The following is a 21,187-nucleotide window of genomic DNA, read 5'->3' on the forward strand; positions in this document are numbered from 1 at the left end:
CAGAGTACCTCAGGCTGTAAATTGTCCCAGCATGCTTTGCAGGAAGTTAGCATTCTACTTCCCACCACTGTTTTCCCTGACTCATGCTTGTTATGTAGTTTACACTTCCTGGGTTGGTGGTTGCTTTTTGGTTACTGGTTTGATCCTGATCTTCAGGAAATCTGCCCTGCCAGGTGGGGCAGGGGGGATGTCCACCGTGTCCATAGCACTCGGGACCCCTCTGTCACCGGCTGGGGAGCTGTGGGAGGGGCAGCCAAGGGTAGGTGGAGGAAGTTGCAAGTGGTGCTCTCTGAGGCTTCCAGTGCTGGGCCGGGGCAGGAGGCGGGGCAGGTGTTCTCCTGGTAAGCTGTGAAAGTGCTAGTCGGTAGGGGGAGCATCTCTCCACAGGGCAGCTGAGCCTCAGAGGAAGGATGCTCGCACAGCTGCTGGCCATTTACAGGGAGAGCACAAGGCCCTGTGCTGCGTGGGACCAAGAGGTGGTATTAGAATGTGGAATTCAGAAGTGTGGGGAGCTGGGGTGTCATGGCCTAAAGGGTAAAGTTGCGACCTGCAATGCCAGCATTCCCATTTGGGTGCCAGTTATTGTCTTTCCTGCTCAGCTTTGGATCCAGCTTCTTAGTGGTGTGTCTCAGGAAGCAGTACACGATGGCCCAAGTGTTGGCCGTCCATGTGGGAGACCCCGGTGCAAGTTCCTAACTTCTGCCTGGCCTAGTCACGGGGAGGGTTGAGGTGGGAGGTTGTGAATGACAGATGAGAGGTCTCTGTCTCTCCCTCTCTCTGTGGCTCTGACTTCCTGTGTGGGAAGTACCTCCAGGATGGCAGGGCTTATGGCAGGAAGGATGGCTGGGGTTCCTTGCACGCCATGCCAGGCAAAGACTGCTTCCTGGCACACTGATCCCTCACCTGAGTTGGTAGTGCGGTACTGTCCATGTCTGGCTGTGGGAGGTCCCAGGGTGTGACCTTAAATGACAGGAGCCACTCTGAGAGAATAAATGACGGAGTGCAGGGATTTCTAAGGTTGACAACTTCAAAAATAAATAAATAAATAAAATTGTAGGTTTAGGGAGCCCTGGACAGAAATCTTACGACAAGACCCGAAGGAAGGGTGAGCAGCACCCTGGGGCGATGCAGTCTCCAGGCTGCTTTGGTTTTTACAAATGTTTATTTAGGGCCCAGTGCAATGGCTTAGCTGGCTAATTCTCTTGTGAAGCGCCAGGATCCTAATGGGTATAGGTTCATATCAGCTTCCAGCTCTATGGTGGTGGCCTGGAAGAAGCAAGAGTAGATGGCCTGGGTGCATTGTGACAGCCCAGTGGCTAACTCCTTGCCTTGCATCTGCCAGGATTCGGTGCCAGTTTGTATCCTGGCTGCTGCACTTCCTATCCAGCTCCCTGCTTGTGGCCTGGGAAAGCAGTGGAGGACGGCCCTAAGCCTTGGGACCCTGCACCTGTGTGGGAGACCCGGAAGAGGCCCCATGCTCCCGGCTTCGGATCGGCTCCAGCCATTGAGGCTGCTTGGGGAGTGAACTAGCGGACAGAAGATCTTTCTATCTTTCCTCCTCTCTATATACCTGCCTTTCCAATAAATAAAAATAAAATAATTTTTAAAAAAAACAACAAAGAACGATACCCCAAGTCAAGTGTTTGGACCCTGCGACCCATGTGGGCTGTGCAAAGAGAGCTGGGTGCGAAGTGGCCCAGCGTTGGCCATTGTGGTCAAGTGGGAAGTGAATCAGCAAATAGAAGATTCATTCTCTCTCTCTCTCTCTCTCTCTCTCCCCCCCCCTCCACCTCCCCATTCCTCCTTCACTCTTTCCTCTTGCCTTTTCTCTCTGTTTTCTTCTTTTCTGTCTGTAAAATAAACCTTAAAAAGATTTCCTTCTTTTTTTTAAGATTTATTTATTTTTATTGGAAAGTGAGATATACAGAGAGGAGGGAAAAGAGAGGAAGATCTTCCGTCTGGTGGGTCACTCCCCAAGTGCTGCGGTGGCTGCAGCTGAGCCGATCTTAAGGAGCTTCCTCTGTGTCTCCCACGTAGGTGAATAATGGTCCTAAGGCTTTGAGTTGTTCTTGACTGCTTTCCAAGGCCCTAAGCAGGGAGCTGGGTGGGAAGTGGAACAGCTGGGACATGAACCAGCACCATATGGGATCCTGGCGCATGCAAGGAGAGGACTTTAGCTAGGAGTCTATCACGCCGGGTCTCTGAAAAATATTCTTGGAAAATAAATCTCCCAGATCATTCAGTACTTAAAAAAGTTTGCTATATGTATGTCTGGTCAATTTGTCCCTTCCATTTTCTGTATTTTACAGTAGTTCTTAGCTGTTAGTGTCATCCTGGATGGCCAATTTCTGACCATTGAGATCATTATCGTGAACCTTTTCCCATATGATTGAAATTATCAGCTGCGTGATTTTCTTTTTTAAGATTTATTTTATTCATTTGAAAGGCAGAGTGATAGGAGGAGAGGAAGAACGAGCTGTTTCCATCTGCTGGTTCACTCCCCAGAAGGCCACAGTGGGCGGTTTTGGACCTGGTCCTGGCTGAAGGCAAAAACTGGAGCTCCATCCAGGTCTCACCTGAGGAGGCAGGGGCCGAGCGCCTGCTCAGACACATTGACAGGAAGCCAGATTGAAAGTAGAGCAGTTGGAAATCATGCTAGCGCTGCATCTGCGTTGGCTTTCCACACAGCGCCACAGCGCTGCCGTGCTGAGGTTGTTGTGTCTGATGTGTTCCTTGCTGCTGGGCTCTGCGTGGCGCTCCTGTTCCCGCATGTGGCAGGGCCTCTGTGCTACCAGGCTGGGTGTCGCAGCCTGGCTGCGGTGAGTCCCTCTGCATTTGAAGGGCTGACCCAGCTTGTGCCTGTTCCCAGGGCTCTGCATGGCACCCGTGGTAGAGCTCTGCTTACAGTGCAGTCCCTGCTCAGATCACCGGCTGCCTGCCAGGAAGCATTAGCAGGAAGCTAGATTAGCAGTGGGGTCTACTGGGGCACATGCGCCAAGTGCTCTGATGCAGGAGGCTGGTGACCTGCCGCACAGAACCTGCCCGTAAGCGATTATAGTTTGAAATCTACCTCCAGTGCCTTGGCTGTGCCAGGCCTTGTGGGTGCTGGTGATCTGCAGTACCAGGACATAGACTTCCCCCAGGAGCCTGGTACTGTGCTGGTCTGTTGTTTCGAGGGATGGTTTTCACCACACCTTATTATTTCATCCTCCAGAACCTGTGTTGGCAGCCCCTGAGCCCTGCATAAACCCTGGTGCTTAGAGGGAGGGGCCAGGAATAGACGAGAAAGCTAGACCCCAGACATGCCTGTCAAGCTGCTGCCCATGCAGCAGGGCTTTGAGCCTGGCTGTGAGAATGAAGGCTAGGAGGTGGAGTGAGAGCAGATGTGAAGGGCAGAGCTCAGGACGGGGGCCAGGGTCTACAGTTGGCCATGTTCTCAGAAAACAACTGACAGAAATTGATGGCTAGGGACTAGCACTGTGGAACAACATCTTAGACCTCTGCCTGTGCACCTGCGTCCTGTATGGGTGCTGGTTCGAGACTTGCCTGCTCTGCTTCTGAGCCATCTCCTGCTGATGGCCTGGGAAAGCAGCAGAGAATGGCCAAGTACCTGGAACCCTTGCACCCACGTGTGAGAGGCCTGGAGAAGGCTGCTGGGTCCTGGTTTCACACTGAACAACCCCAGCCTTTGCGGCTATTTGGAGAGTGAACCAGCGGATGGAAAATTCTCTCTCTGTCTTTCTTCTCTGTTATTCTGCCTTTCAAATGAAAGCTAATGAATCTTAAAAAATAATAAGAAGAAATCGATGCCTGTACTATTTTATTTCTGCAGTACTTAATGGGAATGTTCAGAGGAGGCACAGGGTGTGCAAAGCCCTGCCCTTGGGCGACTGTGCCTTTACACGCTTAGACGTGCGCAGCGACTGGGTCTGAGCTGTCCTGACTTGCTGCTGACTGGGGCAAGCCCTCCTGCTGACCTCAGCACCTCCACACACAGGGAGGGTGCTGTCGAGTCAGGTTTTCCTCTGAAACTGAAGTTGGCCTTGCCTGTAACAACTGACCCGTGCCCAATGCGCAGCAGCTCAGCTCTCTCCCTTCATGGAAGTTTTCATGGCTTTGCAGGCCAGCTGCTGAGCAGCGTGGGTCTCGGGGAGGCCTCCCAAGGAGGGCGGTGTCCTCTGCTGGCCTCAGCAGAGCGGGGTGCAGACAGATGGAACTTGAGCTGAACTTGCTGCTTCAATGTTACCAATGCTTTTTTCTGTTCTTTTCCACACCTTAAAGTTCAGACCTTTGGGCTCTAGGATGCATAATATACCAGCTTGTGGCAGGATTACCACCGTTCCGAGCCGGGTAAGGAGATGGCACCCCTGAGCTTCCGAGCCCCTCGCGTGCACTGCCCACCGCCATACTGTCTGTGCCTCCCTGGTGGAGTCGTGGTCGGGGCGGAGCAAGGGCTGTGTCCAGTGACTCCGGTCACCTCTGTCTGACTGGCACTGGGCTCCAGGGCGAGTGCTGTCAGCATGGGGAAGTGTGTGCACCTTGCTGGGAATGACTGCTGCTCGTCTCTCTTTGCATCCCACAGGAATGAGTATCTTATATTCCAGAAGATCATTAAGTTGGAATATGACTTTCCAGACAAATTCTTCCCTAAGGCAAGGGACCTTGTGGAAAAGCTCCTGGTAAATGTTTCTGTGCTTCTGCCGGGCGGCGGGGGTGAGGCGCAGGCTCTGCTCATTCTCTCTGATTCTTAGTTCCTTTCTCCAACAGCCTTGACTTTATTAAAGAAAAAAAATTAGTTTTAGTTTCCAGCAGATTCAGTGTAGTTTGTAGATGCAAAAAAATTTTTTTTTGGATTTTTTTAATTTGAAAGGCAGAGAATATAATGATATTCCCTTCCTCCTGCTCCCCTTCCCTCCCTGACACAAATGATAAGATGCAAGTTATTGTCTCGTTTGCTCTTCAGCATCTGGAGTTACTGATGGGAGAGTCCAGGGGCTGTGAACCCAAGTCTGTTTGTGTCAGATTTTTTTCTCTTTTCTTTTTTTGAAGATTTATTTATTTTTATTGGAAAGTCAGATATACAGAGAGAGGAGAAACAGAGAGGAAGATCTTCCATCCGATGATTCACTCCCCAAGTGAGCGCAACGGCCGGTGCTGCGCCAATCCAAAGCCGGGAACCAGGAACCTCTTCTGGGTCTCCCATGCGGGTACAGGGTCCCAAAGCTTTGGGCTGTCCTCGACTGCTTTCCCAGGCCACAAGCAGGGAGCTGGATGGGAAGTGGAGCTGCCGGGATTAGAACCGGCGCCCATATGGGATTCCGGTGCGTTCAAGGCGAGGACTTTATCCTCTAGGCCACGCTGCTGGGCCCCAGATTTTCTTTATAAATATTTATTTATTTGTTAGAATGTAAAGTGACAGAGGGAGAGACAGAGAGGTCTTGCATCCATTGGCTCACTCCTCAGGAGCCTGGACCTTCGTCTTAGTCACTGCCGTGGCGGCAGAACCCCATGTGCTGGGGTTGTGTCACCAGGAGCTGGGACGTGAGCCAGCATGCTGCGCTGGAAATACTGATTTACGTGCTGAGCCGTGTGTTGGTCTTTCTTTCTTCCTTTCTTTCTTTTTTTTTTTTTCAAGATTTATTTGAAAGGCACAGGTAACAGAGAGAGAAGGGGAGACACAATGAGATAGAGAGCTCTTCTATCCATTGATTCATTCCCCAAATAAGTGCAGTGGTCGTCCTGGGTCAGATTGGAACCCAGAGCTTCCTCTGGATCTCCCGCATGGGTCTGAGGGCCCACTTGGGTCATCTTTGCTCTCCCAGGCTTATTGGCTGGATTGGAAATGAGACAGTTGTTGCCCATGTAAGGTGCTTGTGTTGGAGGTGGAAGCTGCCTGCTGCTCTGCATCACCAGCCCTGATAGAGTCAATACTTTAAACAGTTGACTGGCATCATGGTGCAGCACAAGGTGCCACCTATGACACTCGCATTCCAGATGGGTACTGGGCCAAGTTCCAGCTTGACTTGCTCTTCACTGTATCCTGTGATTGCATTTGAATGCACCTGTAGGAAGGAAGGATGGAGAGGAGAGAGAGGTGGGGGAGCCCCAGGCTGGGCGTGAGGATGGCCGTGGACCTGCTAGTGACTTACCGTGACTATGACTTAAGGTTTTAGATGCCACAAAGCGGTTAGGCTGTGAGGAGATGGACGGGTACGGCCCTCTCAGAGCTCATCCCTTCTTTGAGTCCATCACATGGGAGAACCTGCATCAGCAGACACCCCCGAAGTTGACCGCCTACCTTCCGGCCATGTCTGAGGACGACGAGGACTGCTATGGCAACGTAAGTGATTTTGGTGTGGCCCGGCATGGCAGCTGAGGCTCCTGCCCTGCAGGCCCAGCGTCTGTTAGAGGAATGAGCTAGGCCTGTGGCTGGTGGAGCGCTTGGCTGCCACAGTCAGTGGTCTGCAGGGGACCTTTGGTTGGATGAATTTTTCTCTCTGGTTTCCCTCCCCTCCCACCAGTCCAAACAGACACACTAAAAGTTGTGTGCTGTCGGTGTTACTGAGTTTCTGAGTGAACTCCTGTACTCGTGACATTCCAGCCAGGGACAATGTGTGAAATTCAGTGCAGTGGACAAAATTCTAGATTGCATCTAAAAATCAACCACAGCCAGATTACAAGTGCTACTGGTTTTAGCTCTTGCAGAGAGAAGGTTCCTATGTTTTCTGCCTGCTGTCTGGCACAGCCTCCACCTCCTCCCCACCTCATTTTTTTATTTATTCGAAAAGGAATAGTTACAGATTGAGCATGCATGAATGCGTGCTCAGGAAAGAGATTTTGCACCTGCTGGTTTACTTCCCAACTGGCTGCAATGACCAGGGCTGGGCCAGGCTGAAACCAGGAGCCAGGAGCTTCCTCTGGGTCCCCCATGTGGGTGTAGGGACCCAAGCACGTCCCTCCCAGGCACGTTAGCAGGAAGCTGGATGGGAAGTGGAGCAGCCGGGACATGAACCAGTGCCCCTAGGGAATGCTGGTGCTGCATGCAGTGGCGTAACTAACTGTATGGCAGAGTCACAGTCTTCTCAGCCATCCTTCTCCTCTCCTGAAATGCCCTTTCTGTTCAGACTCAGGGAGCCAGGCTTGGAGAGCGTCTTTGGCCCCCTTGTTCTCCCACTGCACCCCACTCTCCTGCCTGCGGCCCTCTTGATGCTCCATGGGATGCTGTTCTTGGGGATCAGCTGCCGCAGCCAGTGGATCCCACAGAGCCCACCATACCAGGTCTGCTTGCCCTGTGCCAGCTGCCACAGGCAATGGGTCCCACAAAGCCCACCCCACCAGGTCTGCCTGCCCTGTGCCAGCTGCCGCAGCCGGTGAGTCCCACAAAGCCCACCCCACCAGGTCTGCCTGCCCTGTGCCAGCTGCCGCAGCCGGTGGGTCCCACAAAGCCCACCCCACCAGGTCTGCCTGCCCTGTGCCAGCTGCCGTAGCCGGTGGCTCCCACAAAGCCCACCGCACCAGGTCTGCCTGCCCTGTGCCAACTGCAGAGCCCACCCCACCGCACCAGGTCTGCCTGCCCTGTGCCAGTGTCACGGACTGGCAACTGGCATTTTAGTCGTTAGGTCCCATACCCTGTTACTGGTCACTGGTGTGGGGCAGCTGAGTTCTGAAGGTGTCCAGGGGCTGTAGTGCTTGGTAGCTCAGGGACTGGGCATTTGTCTGGAGGAGGCAGTGAGCGCTTGCTGCCCTCTCCGCCCAGTGCTGGCTGCCCTGTGTGTCTGGAGGCGTTACCTCTTGGTTCACTGGCTTGCAGTGAGTTGGTTTGTGCTCAGCCTTGAGAAGTGCTGCCTGAGAGCTCTGTGGAGCTGATGTCACAGACAGTGAGGCAGGCAGAAGATGACACCGTGAACAGTGTCTGCCGGTGTGGGAGGTGTTGGCCATGTCCCCGCAACAGGAAGCATCTCCGCCTGACCTGGGCGTGAGGCAAGCAGGTTCCCCCGTGTCCCCACATGTCCTGATGTCGCAGTTGTGGTTGGGGAAGGGACCTTGCCTCAGTCTAGGTCTCTCTCAGGCGCTCATCCTGCATGGCCTTTGAGCACGTGAGCAGTGGCTCTGGCAGAACTGGGCGTCTTTGGAGGAAGGGGGTGGGGCAGCCCTGCGAGGCCCTGATGCATGTGAAGCATGACCTCAAGCCAGTGTTTATTTGTTTAAGATTTCTTTATTTTTACTTGAAAGAGTTAACACAGAGAAGGAGAGTCGGAAGACAGATCTGTTGGCTAGTTCATTGCCCAGTAGCCACGGTGGCTCAGGTTAATGTGAGCGTCGGGAGCTCAAGCACTTGTGCCATTTTGCGCTGCTTTCTCAGGAGCAAAGTGTCAGCAGGGAACTGAATCACAGCCGTGGGACTTACCTGGCCTCACCAAGTGATTGTGCTGTTACTGAAACTCTTTCCCAGTTTTCTCCTGGCAACCTTTGTGTGTGTATCGTGTCTAGTCTTTGCTGAAATTAGAAGAATACTCATTTTCAGAGTTGACCACCAGCACTGAATTAGAGCGTCATTACTGACGCCAGGGTTAGGATCCCACAGAACACTTGGCCCAGCTGCCGTCATGCCCCTCCATGGAAATGCTGCACGTGCACTGGTCGCCTCTCTCCCTGGCAGGTCTGGTCTCTGGGGACCTGTTGGGGTCACGTTGCGTGAGGGTCCTAGGGCCCCTCTTGGAAATGAAGACTGGACGTTCACCCTTTGCTTACCCCTGTTCCTATGGGGAAAGACTGCCTCAGTTCTGTGGCCAGCTGTCTAGGGGAACAGCATCAGAGCTGCCCTGGCCTTTGCAGGAGAAATAACACTACTTCCCTTGCTGTGGGAGAGGTGGGGGGAGGGGGCTCTCCTGGGTGTGTGAGTATGTGTGTGTGGGTGGGTGGGCTCTCCTGGGTGTGGAGTGTGTGTGAGAGAGACCTGGGGAGGTGAGTAAAACGCTTTCTGCTCTCTCCTGCAGTACGATAACCTCCTGAGCCAGTTTGGCTGCATGCAGGTGTCAGCCTCGTCCTCCTCCCACTCCTTGTCTGCCACAGACGCCGGCCTGACCCCGAGCTCCGGCAGCAACATAGAGCAGTACATCCACGATTTGGACACTAATTCTTTTGAACTGGACTTACAGTTTTCTGAAGATGAGAAGAGGTTGTTACTGGAGAAGCAGGCCGGTGGAAACCCCTGGTAAGGTCCTCCTTTAGGAAGGTGTGGGCTAGGGCATGGTGGCCCAGGATGGCACTGCGGTGGAACCTTGCTCACGCCTCCAGTGCTCCAGAGGGAACAGAGCAGGGCAGAGGGGTGTGGACAGCCTCCATGTGCCCAGGCCCCGCTCCAGCCGAGTTCGGAACTCGAGAAGGGTGCGTGGAGTAGGTGTAGAGAAAATAAAACAGACCACTACGATTCCAGGATCGTAATGGACCGTGCGAGAAAGCTGTCCGCTTCATTTATACAGAAACAGTCACAAACTCCGGCACAGACTTTTTACGTCAAGGTCAAATAGGTGTTTCCAAGGGTAATTCTGCCATTTGTTTCACCTTAAAGCAGGATGTTCTCCATCCTGAGCCTGGGTCAGGAAGTTCTCAATATCGTAGCAATCAGTAACACATTCCAGCTACAGTCTTCATTCTACAGCTTAGTCTTGAATCAGTTAAGGGAGGAAATGCATCGCAGAAGGAAGGACCTGAAGGTCAAGGATGGTCAATGAGGGCAGCAGAGACAGGGACAGCATGAATGTAAAAAACCCTTCAATAGAGTAGAGAGAGAGAATCAGTCTTCCATCTGTTGGTTTACTCCCCAAATGGCTGCAATGACCAGAGCTGAGCCTATCCAGAACCAGGAGCCAGGAGCTTCTTCCAGGTCTGTCACATGGGTGCCAGGACCCAAGGACTTGAACCATCTTCTTTTGCTTTCCCAGGCCGTAAGCAGGGAGCTGGATGGGAAGTGGAACAGTAGGAAACAAACCGGCACCTGTATGGGATGCTGGCGCTGTGGAGGAGTTTTGGCCTGGTGTGCCATGGCACTGGACCCGCCATCCTCATCTTCATGTCAGCTTCCCCCTGTCCTAGGCATGGCCAGTGTCGGTGTGGATTCTGTAGGACATCTGATGATCTGGACCAGCAGTGCAGGGAGCTTGTGCTTCTCAGTGGTCCTGCCTTCTTCAGTTCCTTGTGAATTTTTATTTTTATTTACTTTTATTTATTTGGATGACTGAGTGACAGAGATAGAGATCTTGCATCTATTGGTTCACTCCCATACTGTCTACAGCAGCCGGGGTTGGCCCATGCAGCAGCCGGGAACTATGCACTGTCCCAGGCGTTCCCAGGACAGGTGTGGGCGTCCGAAGCAGCAGTCCTCACATTTTGACATTTAATCAGCTACTTGAGAGGCATAGAAAAACAGACAGACACATGCCCTAACCCCTCCCCCACCCACCTTTCAGCTCCTAATTTCCCCTAAATTCTTGCAGCAGCCGTGCCTGGGTCAGGGTGAAACCAGGATCCCAGAGCAGCACTCAGTCTGGTCTCCTTTGTGGTAATTTCTGCGAGTGCCTGCTGCTGTCCAGGTGTGCCTCTGCAGGCAGCTGGCATTGGGAGCCAGGGCTTGAAGCAGGTTCTCTGATGGGGGGCAGGCATTCTAAATGCCATCTCAGCTGCCACACCTAAGGCCCACCCCTGTTTTGCATCTTAAGGCACAGATGTATATGGGGAAGCCCTTGGCAGATGTTTGCTTTAGTGTGTGTTTAGTCTGGGGATGGTGTGTTAGTTGCAGATGCTGACACCCTCTAATGCCCAGCCCAGGGAGGGAGAAGCCCTTTCTGCATGAAGCTTCTTCGTGTGAGTCACGCTTACCTTCCATGTGCAGAGCCGAGCAGTGCTCCTGGCAGACGTGCAGGCCTGCTGGGTGGGAAAAGGCAGGAGGGAGGGCATGCATGGCCTAGAGGACTTCAGCGGGGAGGGGTCAGCTGTTAGCCATGGATCCCTGAGCAATCGGGAGGAAAAGTTACGTGTAGGTAACAGTTCAATATTTATAATTCTGGAAGCCAGCTTTGTGGTACAGCAACATTTCTCATGGGCGCAGAGTTGAGTCCTGGCTGCTCCAGTTCCAACCCAGCTCCCTGCTAATGAACTTGAGAAGGTCACAGAGCATGCCCCAAGGGCTTCCCATGTGGGAGACCATGAAGAAGCTCCTGGCTCTTGGCTCTCCAGCTCCAGCCATCATGGCCGTTTGCGGATTAAACCAGTGAATGGAAGGTGTTTTTCTAAGTCTGCCTTTCAAATAAATAATTAGATCAGTCTTTTTTTTTTTTAATCTACTTTTCTGGGAATTTACATCTATCCCTGAACTCACTGTACCCTGAAGTGAATTTGTACTGAGTGGAAGGAAAGAATTTTGACATGAACAGAATTTTGGAGTATACTGTGCGTAGTTGCAGGCTGCGTTGACACGGTCGGGCAGCAGCTCATCACAGGGCCCTGCCGCCTCTGCCCTGAGCTTTTAGCGGAGTGCTCGTCAGGCCCATGCCCTGCACCTGGCGAGGACACGGGATGCCCTCAACAAGACACCCTTGCAGGCCGATGTGGCAGCCCGTGTCTTCTGTCCCTCAGCGCAGTGACTGTGGGGTGTGCACAGGGACCCTGGGTCCAGCAGCGTCTGTCCCTCAGCGCAGTGACTGTGGGGTGTGCACAGGGACCCTGGGTCCAGCAGCGTCTGTCCCTCAGCGCAGTGACTGTGGGGTGTGCACAGGGACCCTGAGTCCAGCAGCGTCTGTCCCTCAGCGCAGTGACTGTGGGGTGTGCACAGGGACCCTGAGTCCAGCAGCGTCTGTCCCTCAGCGCAGTGACTGTGGGGTGTGCACAGGGACCCTGGGTCTAGCAGCGTCTGTCCCTCAGCACAGTGACTGTTGGGGATTGCACAAGGACCCTGGGTCCAGCAGCGTCTGTCCCTCAGCGCAGTGACTGTGGGGTGTGCACAGGGACCCTGGGTCCAGCAGCGTCTGGCTGTCCTGAGATGTTGCTGCCTGCCTTCTCCTTACTCCTCCGGTGCATGAGGAGATTCTTATGCCACATGGGTTCTGTCATTTTCACATCTGGTTGGGTGTGCCTTGTCTTTTCTGGAATTTTCTGAAGTAGATTTATGATATAAATACATGAAAATCTAGGGATTCGTGAGATCTTGGTATTGTTGTAAGCCCCAAAGTTCTCAGACCTGCTGTAGTTTCTGTGACTTTATATCATCTTGTCAGTCATTACCTTAAAATCCTGGGGTTTTCTCTGCAACAGGAAGCCAATACCCGCTGTAGGTTTACTTCACAGTCAGCTCTTAAACATTCTCAAAAACTGCTGTCTGGTGGGTCTTTTTTAAGATTTATTTATTTTTATTGCAAAGTCAGATATACAGAAAGGAGGAGAGACAGAGAGGAAGATCTTACAGAGTGCCGCTGATTCACTCTGTAAGTAGCTGCAATGACCAGAGCTGAGCCGATCTGAAACCAGGAACTTCCTCTGGATCTCCACCGCGGGTGCAGGGTCCCAAGGCTTTGGGCCGTCCTCGACTGCTTTCCCAGGACACAGGCAGGGAGGTGGAAGGAAAGCAGGGCCGCTGGGATGAGAACCAGAGCCTATATGGGATCCTGATGTGTGCAAGGTGAGGACTTTAGCCACTAGGCTATCATGCCAGGCCCAAGATTTATTTTTATTGAAAAGGCAGATCCACTCCCCAGGTAGGCATAGTGGCTAGAGCTGAGCCAATCAGAAGCCAGTAGCCAGGGACTTGTAGGTCTCTCATGTGGGAGCAGGTTCCCCAAGGTTTTTAGAGGATGGGCTTTCACACGCAGGCTACAAGCAGGGAACTGGATGGGAAGTGGAGCAGCTGGGACATGCCTGGTAGATGTTTCTCTCTGGAACCTCGTGTTTTCTTATAAGACTGTTATTTGTACTTAAAGTAATGGGTCTGAGTTTTTATCTCTCAGTTTTGTTTATTTGAAAGACAGGAACAGAAACAGAGCTCCGCAGGTTCACTGTCCACATGCCTGCCGACAGCCGAGGCTAGACCAGGCCAGAGCAGGAGCTGGAACCCAGTCCGAGTCTCTCACCTGGGTAGCCGGAAGCCCGAGGCCTGGAGGCGCCACTTGTTGCAGTGGAGCCGGGACTGAGATCCCTGCACTGCAGGCGTCGCACTCGCCCCAGGCAGTGTCTGAGCCGCTGTGCCAGATGCTGACCCCGCTGTTTCCTAAGGAATTCAGTACCGGGAACGGTCTTGGATGGCGCTTCCATGGAGTGTACATCAGTTGATGTGACAGAGAGGGAGGAAAGTGCTTTGGGCATTTCTATGAAGTCCTGCAGCTGGTGCTGCAGAATGGGCATTGGCCCGTGCCACCCAGGCTGGCAGCCCTGCTGCAGGTTCAAAAGCTGCAGGTGAATGTCACACTGCCCTCTGGTGGTTGGGACCTTCCCTGATGCAAGCTGTATCCTGCCCCTGGGTCATCGAGCTTTGCAAATGTCTTTTCTATCAGTGGAGTAAGATTCAGGAGGAAAGAACCATGGCATTGCAGGTAGGAAAAGGGAGTGTGCGTCATCATCCTTGGGGTGACTCACGGGCCCTTTGCCCAGCGTCCCTGTCTGCAGGGCATTGCTGCAGAGGTGCTGGGTTGGGCCAGGCACCGGGTAAGTCCTGTCCACGCCGGCACACGAGTTGGGTCTCTTGAGTCTTTTACTAAGCAGAAGTGGGGAGCCAAGCCAGAGTGGAACATTTTTTTTTAAGAGTGGAAATTGTTTGAACGTAAGTGTGTTAAGTAGGTAGCTGTTTCAGAGTTGATCAATAACCAGCAGTAAGCTGTAAGTGAATGGGTTAATTACCAAGCAAACGGCCCCAAATGACTGCAGTCCTGGAGCTTGGCGCCTCCTTGATCTCGGCCTCTCTGCTTCAGCCACTGGGGCACTGGCGAGCAGGACTGGGTGCTGTGAAGGTGCCGTTACCTGGCCTGGCTCCTTGGGGCAGATTGCCCAGTCACTGTGTTGGTCAGGCCTCCTCTCAACCCTGGGCCTGTTGGGAGCACTGCTGTGCAGCACTTAGCCCTTGGCTCGGCGGGCCCAGGGAGCTGTTGTCAGGAGCTGTTGCACTGAGCTTCCTTTGCGCCAGCCATTTCTTCTTTGGACCGTGTTTCTCTCAGTCTCCCTGAGCCTCAGCCTGTGTGGCCCTTGTCTGCGCTCTCTGCAGTCTAGGGCCGGCCCTTTGGCTGCTTTTTCCACAGGCTCTTCAGCCAGTGCTCTCGGTTGCGCTCTGAGTATCCCTCTGTTTAGAGCCTGTGCCCTTGTCCCAGAAGAACCTCCCTTGCAGATTGAGCAGTATTTCATTGGAGCTAATGTCTCAAACAGCGCAGGTAACAATACCAAGAAGCCTCCTCTCTGCTCTGCCTGGTGAACTTGCCTGGCTGAGCTGGCCTGTGCTCAGGGTGGCCCTTTGTCCCCTGTGTGGACAGCCGTCTGGACGAGGCCTTCCAAGTCTTCCCTCGGTTGGTTTGTATTTATTTACTTCCTTACTTGCCACTGGCTGTCTATGAGCCAAGAGCCACGATTAGACCGGGCTCCGGGGGTCGTACTCATGGGTCTATGTGCTTTGTGTGCTTTCCTTAAAAAAACTAAGTTCTTACAAACTCATTTATTTGAGAGCAGAGAGCATGCTGTTCTCGGCTGTTTTGCCCCCATACTTGCTCTTCCTCCAGATCACCCCTGAACGCCTGCAAGGGCCAGAAGGGTGAAAGCTGAGAGCTGGCTCTCCCTCATGGGTGTCAGGACCATCCTCTTGTGTTCTCAAGGCCAGGCCTGAGTGCACAGTGCAGACGCTGGGCTGCTGGGGTTGGGTTTGGCGCATGGACCTGGTTCTGCCAGCTGAGCCACTGCTGAGCTTGTGCCCAGCCCTCCCAGTCGGCAGTACCAGAGAGTGGGAGTCAGGTGCTAGAGCTGGGGGGTTGAACCCAGGTCCTCTGCTTGGGGAGGCCACATGTCCATCCTCATTTATATCTCCTTTAAAAATCTTGTGTTTCTCCTTGTTGAAAGTCACATGGGTGGTGAGTGCACATGTATGTGCAGTGCCCAGCAAGGGTGAATTGGATCACAGGGTTTCCCTTGTTCAGAATCTTGGCCCTGGGCGATGAAGCCTCGGGTGGCTGAGTTCAGAGGACAGCCAGGTTCCACCAGCAGGGCGGGTCCTTTGGTGAGGGCTGTGCCCAGGGACCTGCGGGAGCCACGTTGCCTCTCGAGCCTTCTCAGATGTCAGACACAGGTTTGGGAGTAGAAGCTCAGATCGGGAATTTCCAGTCTGGTGAGGTCATGAACTGGTAACAGAAGAGCTTGCAGAGCCTCTCAGGCTGAGGGTCAGTGTCAGGACTGTCTGCAGATCTGTGCTGGCAGCCTGCTCTTCCACATTCCTGCTGTGGGAGCCAGGCCAGCTCGGCTGTGGCAGGGAGTGTGGCTTCCAGCCGCCAGTGGGCCCTGGCTAGGGGGTGCATGCTGCCCGCTCCCTGCACCTCCCCTGCAGTGTGGATGAGAAGCTCTGCAGGAAGCGGGGTGCCCAGGCGAGCTGCGGGGCACTGGTGTCACTGACTCTTGCTTTCTTTTCCTAGGCACCAGTTTGTAGAAAATAATTTAATACTAAAAATGGGGCCAGTGGATAAGCGAAAGGTGAGTTGGATCCCTGCCCCTTCCCTGGCAGCGGGAGCTGTCATCCTGCACGTTGTGCCCACGCCCACACTGAGGCGGCACTTGCTGGACATGATGTCCTTGCTCTCCAGAGCCAGTAGCCAAAGAGGCCTAACCAGACACAGGGGTGTGCAGCCTCTTGGCTGAACCAGCAGTCTGGCCGATGGAGTCTGTGCGTGCAGCTGCTTAGACAGTTCCTGCCACTTTGTTACAGCAAGTGGTCTAAAATGTCATTACAAGTGCTTTAAAACACACACAGTTTGCTTTTGTGGGATACCTGTTAGAACATGTCAGCTAGCTGATATAGTTGCATCTAGACCTTGGCTTCTGGCCTGCTTGACCCTGTGCCTGGCCAGTGAGTCGGGGACAGACGCTGGCAGCCCCACTCTGCAGCCTTCTGAGCAGCATCTTTCCTTCATATCAGGGTTTATTTGCACGACGAAGACAGTTACTGCTCACAGAAGGGCCACATTTATATTACGTGGATCCCGTCAACAAAGTCCTGAAAGGTGAAATCCCATGGTCACAGGAACTCCGCCCGGAGGCCAAGAATTTCAAAACCTTCTTTGTGCACACAGTAAGTCGGCACCCAAGGATGCAGGTGAGGCAGGTGCCCCTGCTGTGTTTATCCCTGTGCTTGGGTAAGGGGCAGCTGGGCTCCAGCCGATGTCTGCCCTTTGCCACATCCCAGCAAACCTGGGGGGAGCTGGGAAACGCCTGAAGGTTGCAGTGACTGGCAGCAGGACTGGGCTTCCCATGGTGGCCAGGTGGGGACACACGGTGGGGGGAGGGGAGGGACTTGCTGAGGCCGCTGGCTCTCTCATTGCAGCCCAACAGGACGTACTACCTGATGGACCCGAGCGGTAACGCGCATAAGTGGTGCCGGAAGATCCAGGAGGTGTGGAGGCAGCGGTACCAGAGCCACCCTGATGCCGCCGTGCAGTGACAGCCCTGCGGCCGGGCTGCCCTTGGCTGCCAGGACACGTGCCCCAGCGCGGCTCGGCCGCCCCACAGGACGCTGTCAGACCACCTGCCAGCCATCTCAAGGGGAACACAGACGGCGCAAACCTTGCAGCTTTTTTATTTAAAAGAAAAGAAAAAAAAATACCCAACCACACAAAGAACAAAATCCATAACAAGAAGGAATTCAGGGTCGCTCTGCTTGCTCTGTGCGCCTGGAGGCTCCGCGTGCCAGATTAGTGAGCAGACCAGCATCTCCGGCTTCTCCTAGCGCAGTCAGAACACGCATCGCACCCCTCCCCGCGCCGACCCCAGGCTGTTCTGCTGGGGCTGAGGGCACAGATGTGTCCTTGGTTCTCTGAGCTGCACCCACCCCAGTCATCACGGAACCCCTCACCTGGGAGCAGCTGCGTGCCTCTGCTGGTTGGCTGGCAACCCTCCTTGGGCCACAGGGCTCTCTGCTTTTGTGCGTGTGCTGTTTCTTGGGTCCCTCGTGTTTGACCCTAGAGATGTTGCTGGGCCCCCATCCTGGCCCCGGCATAGTTCTGATGGCCCCTGCTGTCTGTCAGCAGGCAGGCTGCTACAGGGGGTGGTGGCCTGCAGTGCCCATGAGCCTCGAGCCTGCCTGGGAAGGGTACTGTCCCAGGCGGCCTGCTCATTGTCCAGCTGGGTCATTGCACAGGAGGTGTCATTCTTCCCCCAGCCTGGGTGAGACCAACAGGTGCTGCTGCACTGGGTTCAGTGAGAGGAAACGGCACAGTGTCCGTGTGCAGGGGTGAGGCTCTGGTCCTTCCTGGGATCTCTGGGAGGGTGCGGGCCTCCTGCACTGGATGTGGGGGGCTGAGAGAGGGTCCTGCCTTGGCCCAGGTTGCTTCTGTCTTCTGCAGACGGCTCCTGGGGGTACAGGCACACAGCAGCCTGCGCATCCTGTTCTCATTGTGGTTAAACATTTCTCAGAACTAACGCCGTGGTTACGTCTCCACTTGGAAAATGTGGAAGCCTGCTTGTGTTGCCAGGCCGTCTGGCCCCATAAGAATGAAGTGTTTGCACAGGAGGCAGCAGCAGCGCCCTGCACCAGGGTTCGCCCAGCCTGGCATCCCCTGCCAGCTTCAGGGCCATCCCCGTGGGGGCTTTGGTGCTGGGACAGCTTGGGATGGGCTGCACACGCCTCAGTCCTGGAGGTCTGTCCAGGTGCCTGGAGGGCAGCATTGGTTTGCTGGGAGAGAGAAGGTACCCAGCCCTCCCAGGCAGCAGCTCCCAGAAGTGCGGGCCCCTGGGGCCCCCGGGAATGAGACTTCCACAGTGGCATCCGCAGGGTCCCCCTGTCTCCCACCTCCTGTCTGTTGGGCCCAAATTGAGAGGAAAGATTTTTTTTTTTCTCAAGCTGTTTGACCAAGGGTAGCTTTATACAAATTGGGGGTGAGTGCCATGGAGGGGTGTGGTGGGAGCAGAGGTATCCCCAGATTGTTCCAGTAGTTTCTGCCTGGGCCTTATGCACTCTGTGGGAGCTGTGTGTCCCCAGGCCCAGGGCTCAGTACAGGCCCTGGTCTGCGGCTTGGAAGCCACCCCACTCCCCCAGCTTTTGGGAAGGCTCTCCTGTGTCAGGTGAGCCTCACATGGCCGTTTCAGGAATTTCCGTTCAGGCTCATGTCCCTGTTGTGGTTTTTCCTTCTCAGAATGCCCTGTGTCTGTGTGCAAGTGACACCCACAGGTACAGGAAGTCACCTCCCCCTGGTGCAAATGGGCTCCTGGTTCCAAGGAAGTGGGCAGTGCCTCCATGGCCGGTGCACTCACAGGCACGCCCGGCAGGCTCCTGGGGAGATCTGGCAGCACTCTGCCCCCTGGCGGCCCCACTACCTCCTGAGCTTCGCCTCGGAAACCACAGTGTCGGCATTCAGGGCCGAGCGCCGGCTGACCTCGGGGTCACCTTTTCCTCAGAACCTCCCTGGTCCAGATCCATATATGTTTTCTTTCCCACCGTTACTCACATCCACTTTGGTTTTCTTCAGCCATCCTCTGGACCTTTGCTGGCATGCAGGTGCCTGACACCGAGTGTGCAGGCACAGCTAGGTGGAAGTGCAGTCGTGGGTCAGTCCAAGTGGGGAGAGCAGGGCGCTGTACTCTGATAGTTCCTGGAGCCCGGGCTTGCCGAGAGCTGGCAAGGACACACTCTCCTGGCCTCTCAGCGCAGACCATGCGGTAGGGGCTCTCAGAGCCCACTGTGCCCTGCCCTCCTTGGGGGACACGGAAGCCACGTTTGAGAGCTGTTTCCTTGCTGTGGAGCACTGAGCCACTCCGCCTGCAAGAGGGCCCTGTGTGTGACCAGTGTGCTGGAGGCCTGTTAGGAGAGACACTGTGGCTGAGGGTGACCCCTGCTTGTCCCCCTCCGTGCTCTGTGGTATTTGTGGAAACGGTGCCCATCAGTACACAGGCTGCCCTGTACCTCCTTAAAAGTAACATGTCATTATTTAAATCCACTGTAGGCTGCCCACCCAGGGGAGACTCGTGTGAACACTGGGTCTGCAGCCTGCCCCTCCCCACCTCCATACACAGTTGTGAGCGCGCACGTGTGCCCTTTGCGTCCACCTTTTCTCACTGGTGTTTTATCTTCCCATGCCGTGAACCGTTCTCCAAACACACTCTTAGTGTGGTGCCTGATGGTCATCGGTGTCACCCTGACCACTGACCGTTTCCCTCTGTGAAGCTCTGAGTTTCTCGCTGTTGAAATAATGCTGTGACGAGTGTCCTTATAAATCCTTGATTTGTAACTCTGGTTTTCTCCCCCGTAGGTGCCTAGAAGTGGTAGATTTGGGTCAAAGAGTTTGTTCATTTCCAAGATGCTGCTCTCTCCTCGGACGCTTAGACGCCCAGAGTTCAGGAACAGAACCCCTTAGTTGTGTACTGCAGGTTCCCACCGCATTGTGTTCCAAAGAATGTCTCGATACAACCGCTCTTTTTCCTAACGCTAAGGTGACATCGTCGCGGTGGATGCACTGCAGCGTTTTCCTGTTTGCAGTGTGAGGATCTGGCTGTGCTTGCGTGCTGTTCTCCCATCTGCTGCTAGGCTTCCCGTGCTTGGTGGGGTCTCAGACCCTGTCCTTGTGTCTACAACGGTACTGCGTTTGCATCCGCACAGTCCGCAGAGAGAGCAGGCGTTGAACTGACCTGGCCATTGCTTAACGGTCGGAAAATGCATGGGGCCGTTCAGAACCGTCAGCAGGGCAAAGGCCCCGCCGGAAACCCTGCCAAGGGCAGATCCCAGGATTGCACGGTGGTATGGCTCCGGGCTGGTGTGGAGAGAGGGCCTTCTCATGCTGCCTCGTCACTTCAAGTCCAGCCACCTCAGTTTGGCTGTGGTCTCTGCGCTGGGTGAGGCGCTGGATTCGGAGGGCAAGCGTTGCCAGGAGATGCTGTGAGGGCACCAGTCTCAATGCTGTCTGATTTTGCAGCATTGGGTCTGCCCCTGTTCACACTGGTCCACAGAGCCCAAGTGCTTGCTCGCCGTCAAGTGGGTGGCAGCTGTGAGAGTGGGATGGAGAAGGTGCCACATGAACTGATTGACTAAAAGTGTCTGTTTCTGAGGGAGCATCCAGGTGCCATGCTCATACCCTCGCCCACCTCCTAGGTGACACGGCCCGGGCGTACATGTGCTGGTCTGGAGGAGGCAGTGCCAGCAGGTTGCATGGCATGGAGCAGAATGGGCCTCCCTAGATGCTGAGTTTTCCCCCTGACTTTCCTTCAAAGTGAAGAAACCCAAACGCATACAGACACCTTTGTTGCAAGAGGCGAACCATTTTTAGTCATTTAACTCCACACTGTTGTAACCTGTGGCCCAGTGGACGTGAAATAGGTCATCCTGCTGGTGAGCAGCTTCTCCTGGGACCGTACCTCGATGGGACGTTGGCTGAATCGAATCGTGACTTCTTGGAGCGGCTGTGGCGGCTCTCCAACAACAGCCGCCAGGGTGGATCCTGGGCACAGTCTGGTCAGTGGCAGCGAGACGCCTAACTCTTCCCGATCTGTAGCCGTAACTGTGATGTACAGGCAAAGCAGAAGTTTTTAAAAAGTATGGAAACAAATAATGCAATGATATTAGGATTTACACTTTTGTATTTTTATTCTTATATAAGGTTATTTGCTGGCCCCTGGCCTCTAGTTCACCCTGTGTTATTTAAATTCTAATATATGAATTATTTGGATTGAATTCATGTTCGGGGCCACGTTGTTGTATGTATTGATGTACAGCCTTGAATGTGAATAATTATTGTAAACTATATTTTACAACTTTTGTTTCTCGCTTTATTATATAACTTTTCTATTTGGTCGATGATTTAATCATAATTTAATGAATCTGTGTATCCTCTTTCAGATATTTGTGCTGTAGATGTAGTTACTGGATGATGAATTTTCGTCTATGCTCAGTAGTCTTGTAATAAAAGCATGTAGCGTGGAGACTGGCTGGCCTGGCTCTTCTGGCGGGAGGAGGGGGGCGGACCGCTTC

The 21,187-nt window shown here is 54.0% G+C and overlaps 1 protein-coding gene and 1 long non-coding RNA gene across 4 annotated transcripts in view; both read left to right on the top strand.

Annotated features, from left to right (window-relative positions):
- LOC121167932 (3-phosphoinositide-dependent protein kinase 1) overlaps positions 1–21,138 on the top strand; it is a 51,226-nt gene extending 30,088 nt beyond the window's left edge. For 2 of the 3 annotated variants that reach the window (XM_040997660.1, XM_040997662.1), the window contains 7 exons: positions 4,282–4,350; positions 4,583–4,679; positions 6,167–6,340; positions 8,997–9,214; positions 15,651–15,708; positions 16,151–16,303; positions 16,556–21,138. In XM_040997660.1, the coding sequence (XP_040853594.1) occupies positions 4,282–4,350; positions 4,583–4,679; positions 6,167–6,340; positions 8,997–9,214; positions 15,651–15,708; positions 16,151–16,303; positions 16,556–16,672 (886 nt within the window). In that variant the 3' untranslated portion in view covers positions 16,673–21,138. The remainder of the gene's footprint in view (positions 1–4,281; positions 4,351–4,582; positions 4,680–6,166; positions 6,341–8,996; positions 9,215–15,650; positions 15,709–16,150; positions 16,304–16,555) is intronic. The other variant, XM_040997661.1, reaches the window with a different exon arrangement.
- Positions 7,001–7,436, top strand: LOC121167933. Its single transcript, XR_005885658.1, has 2 exons — positions 7,001–7,278; positions 7,399–7,436. It is a non-coding gene; the product is annotated as an uncharacterized LOC121167933 (long non-coding RNA).
- Positions 21,139–21,187: the final 49 nt, after the last annotated feature.

Source organism: Ochotona curzoniae, unplaced genomic scaffold, assembly GCF_017591425.1.
Source record: "Ochotona curzoniae isolate NIBS_2020 unplaced genomic scaffold, NIBS_Ocur_1.0 patch433, whole genome shotgun sequence".
Lineage (NCBI taxonomy): Eukaryota > Metazoa > Chordata > Mammalia > Lagomorpha > Ochotonidae > Ochotona > Ochotona curzoniae.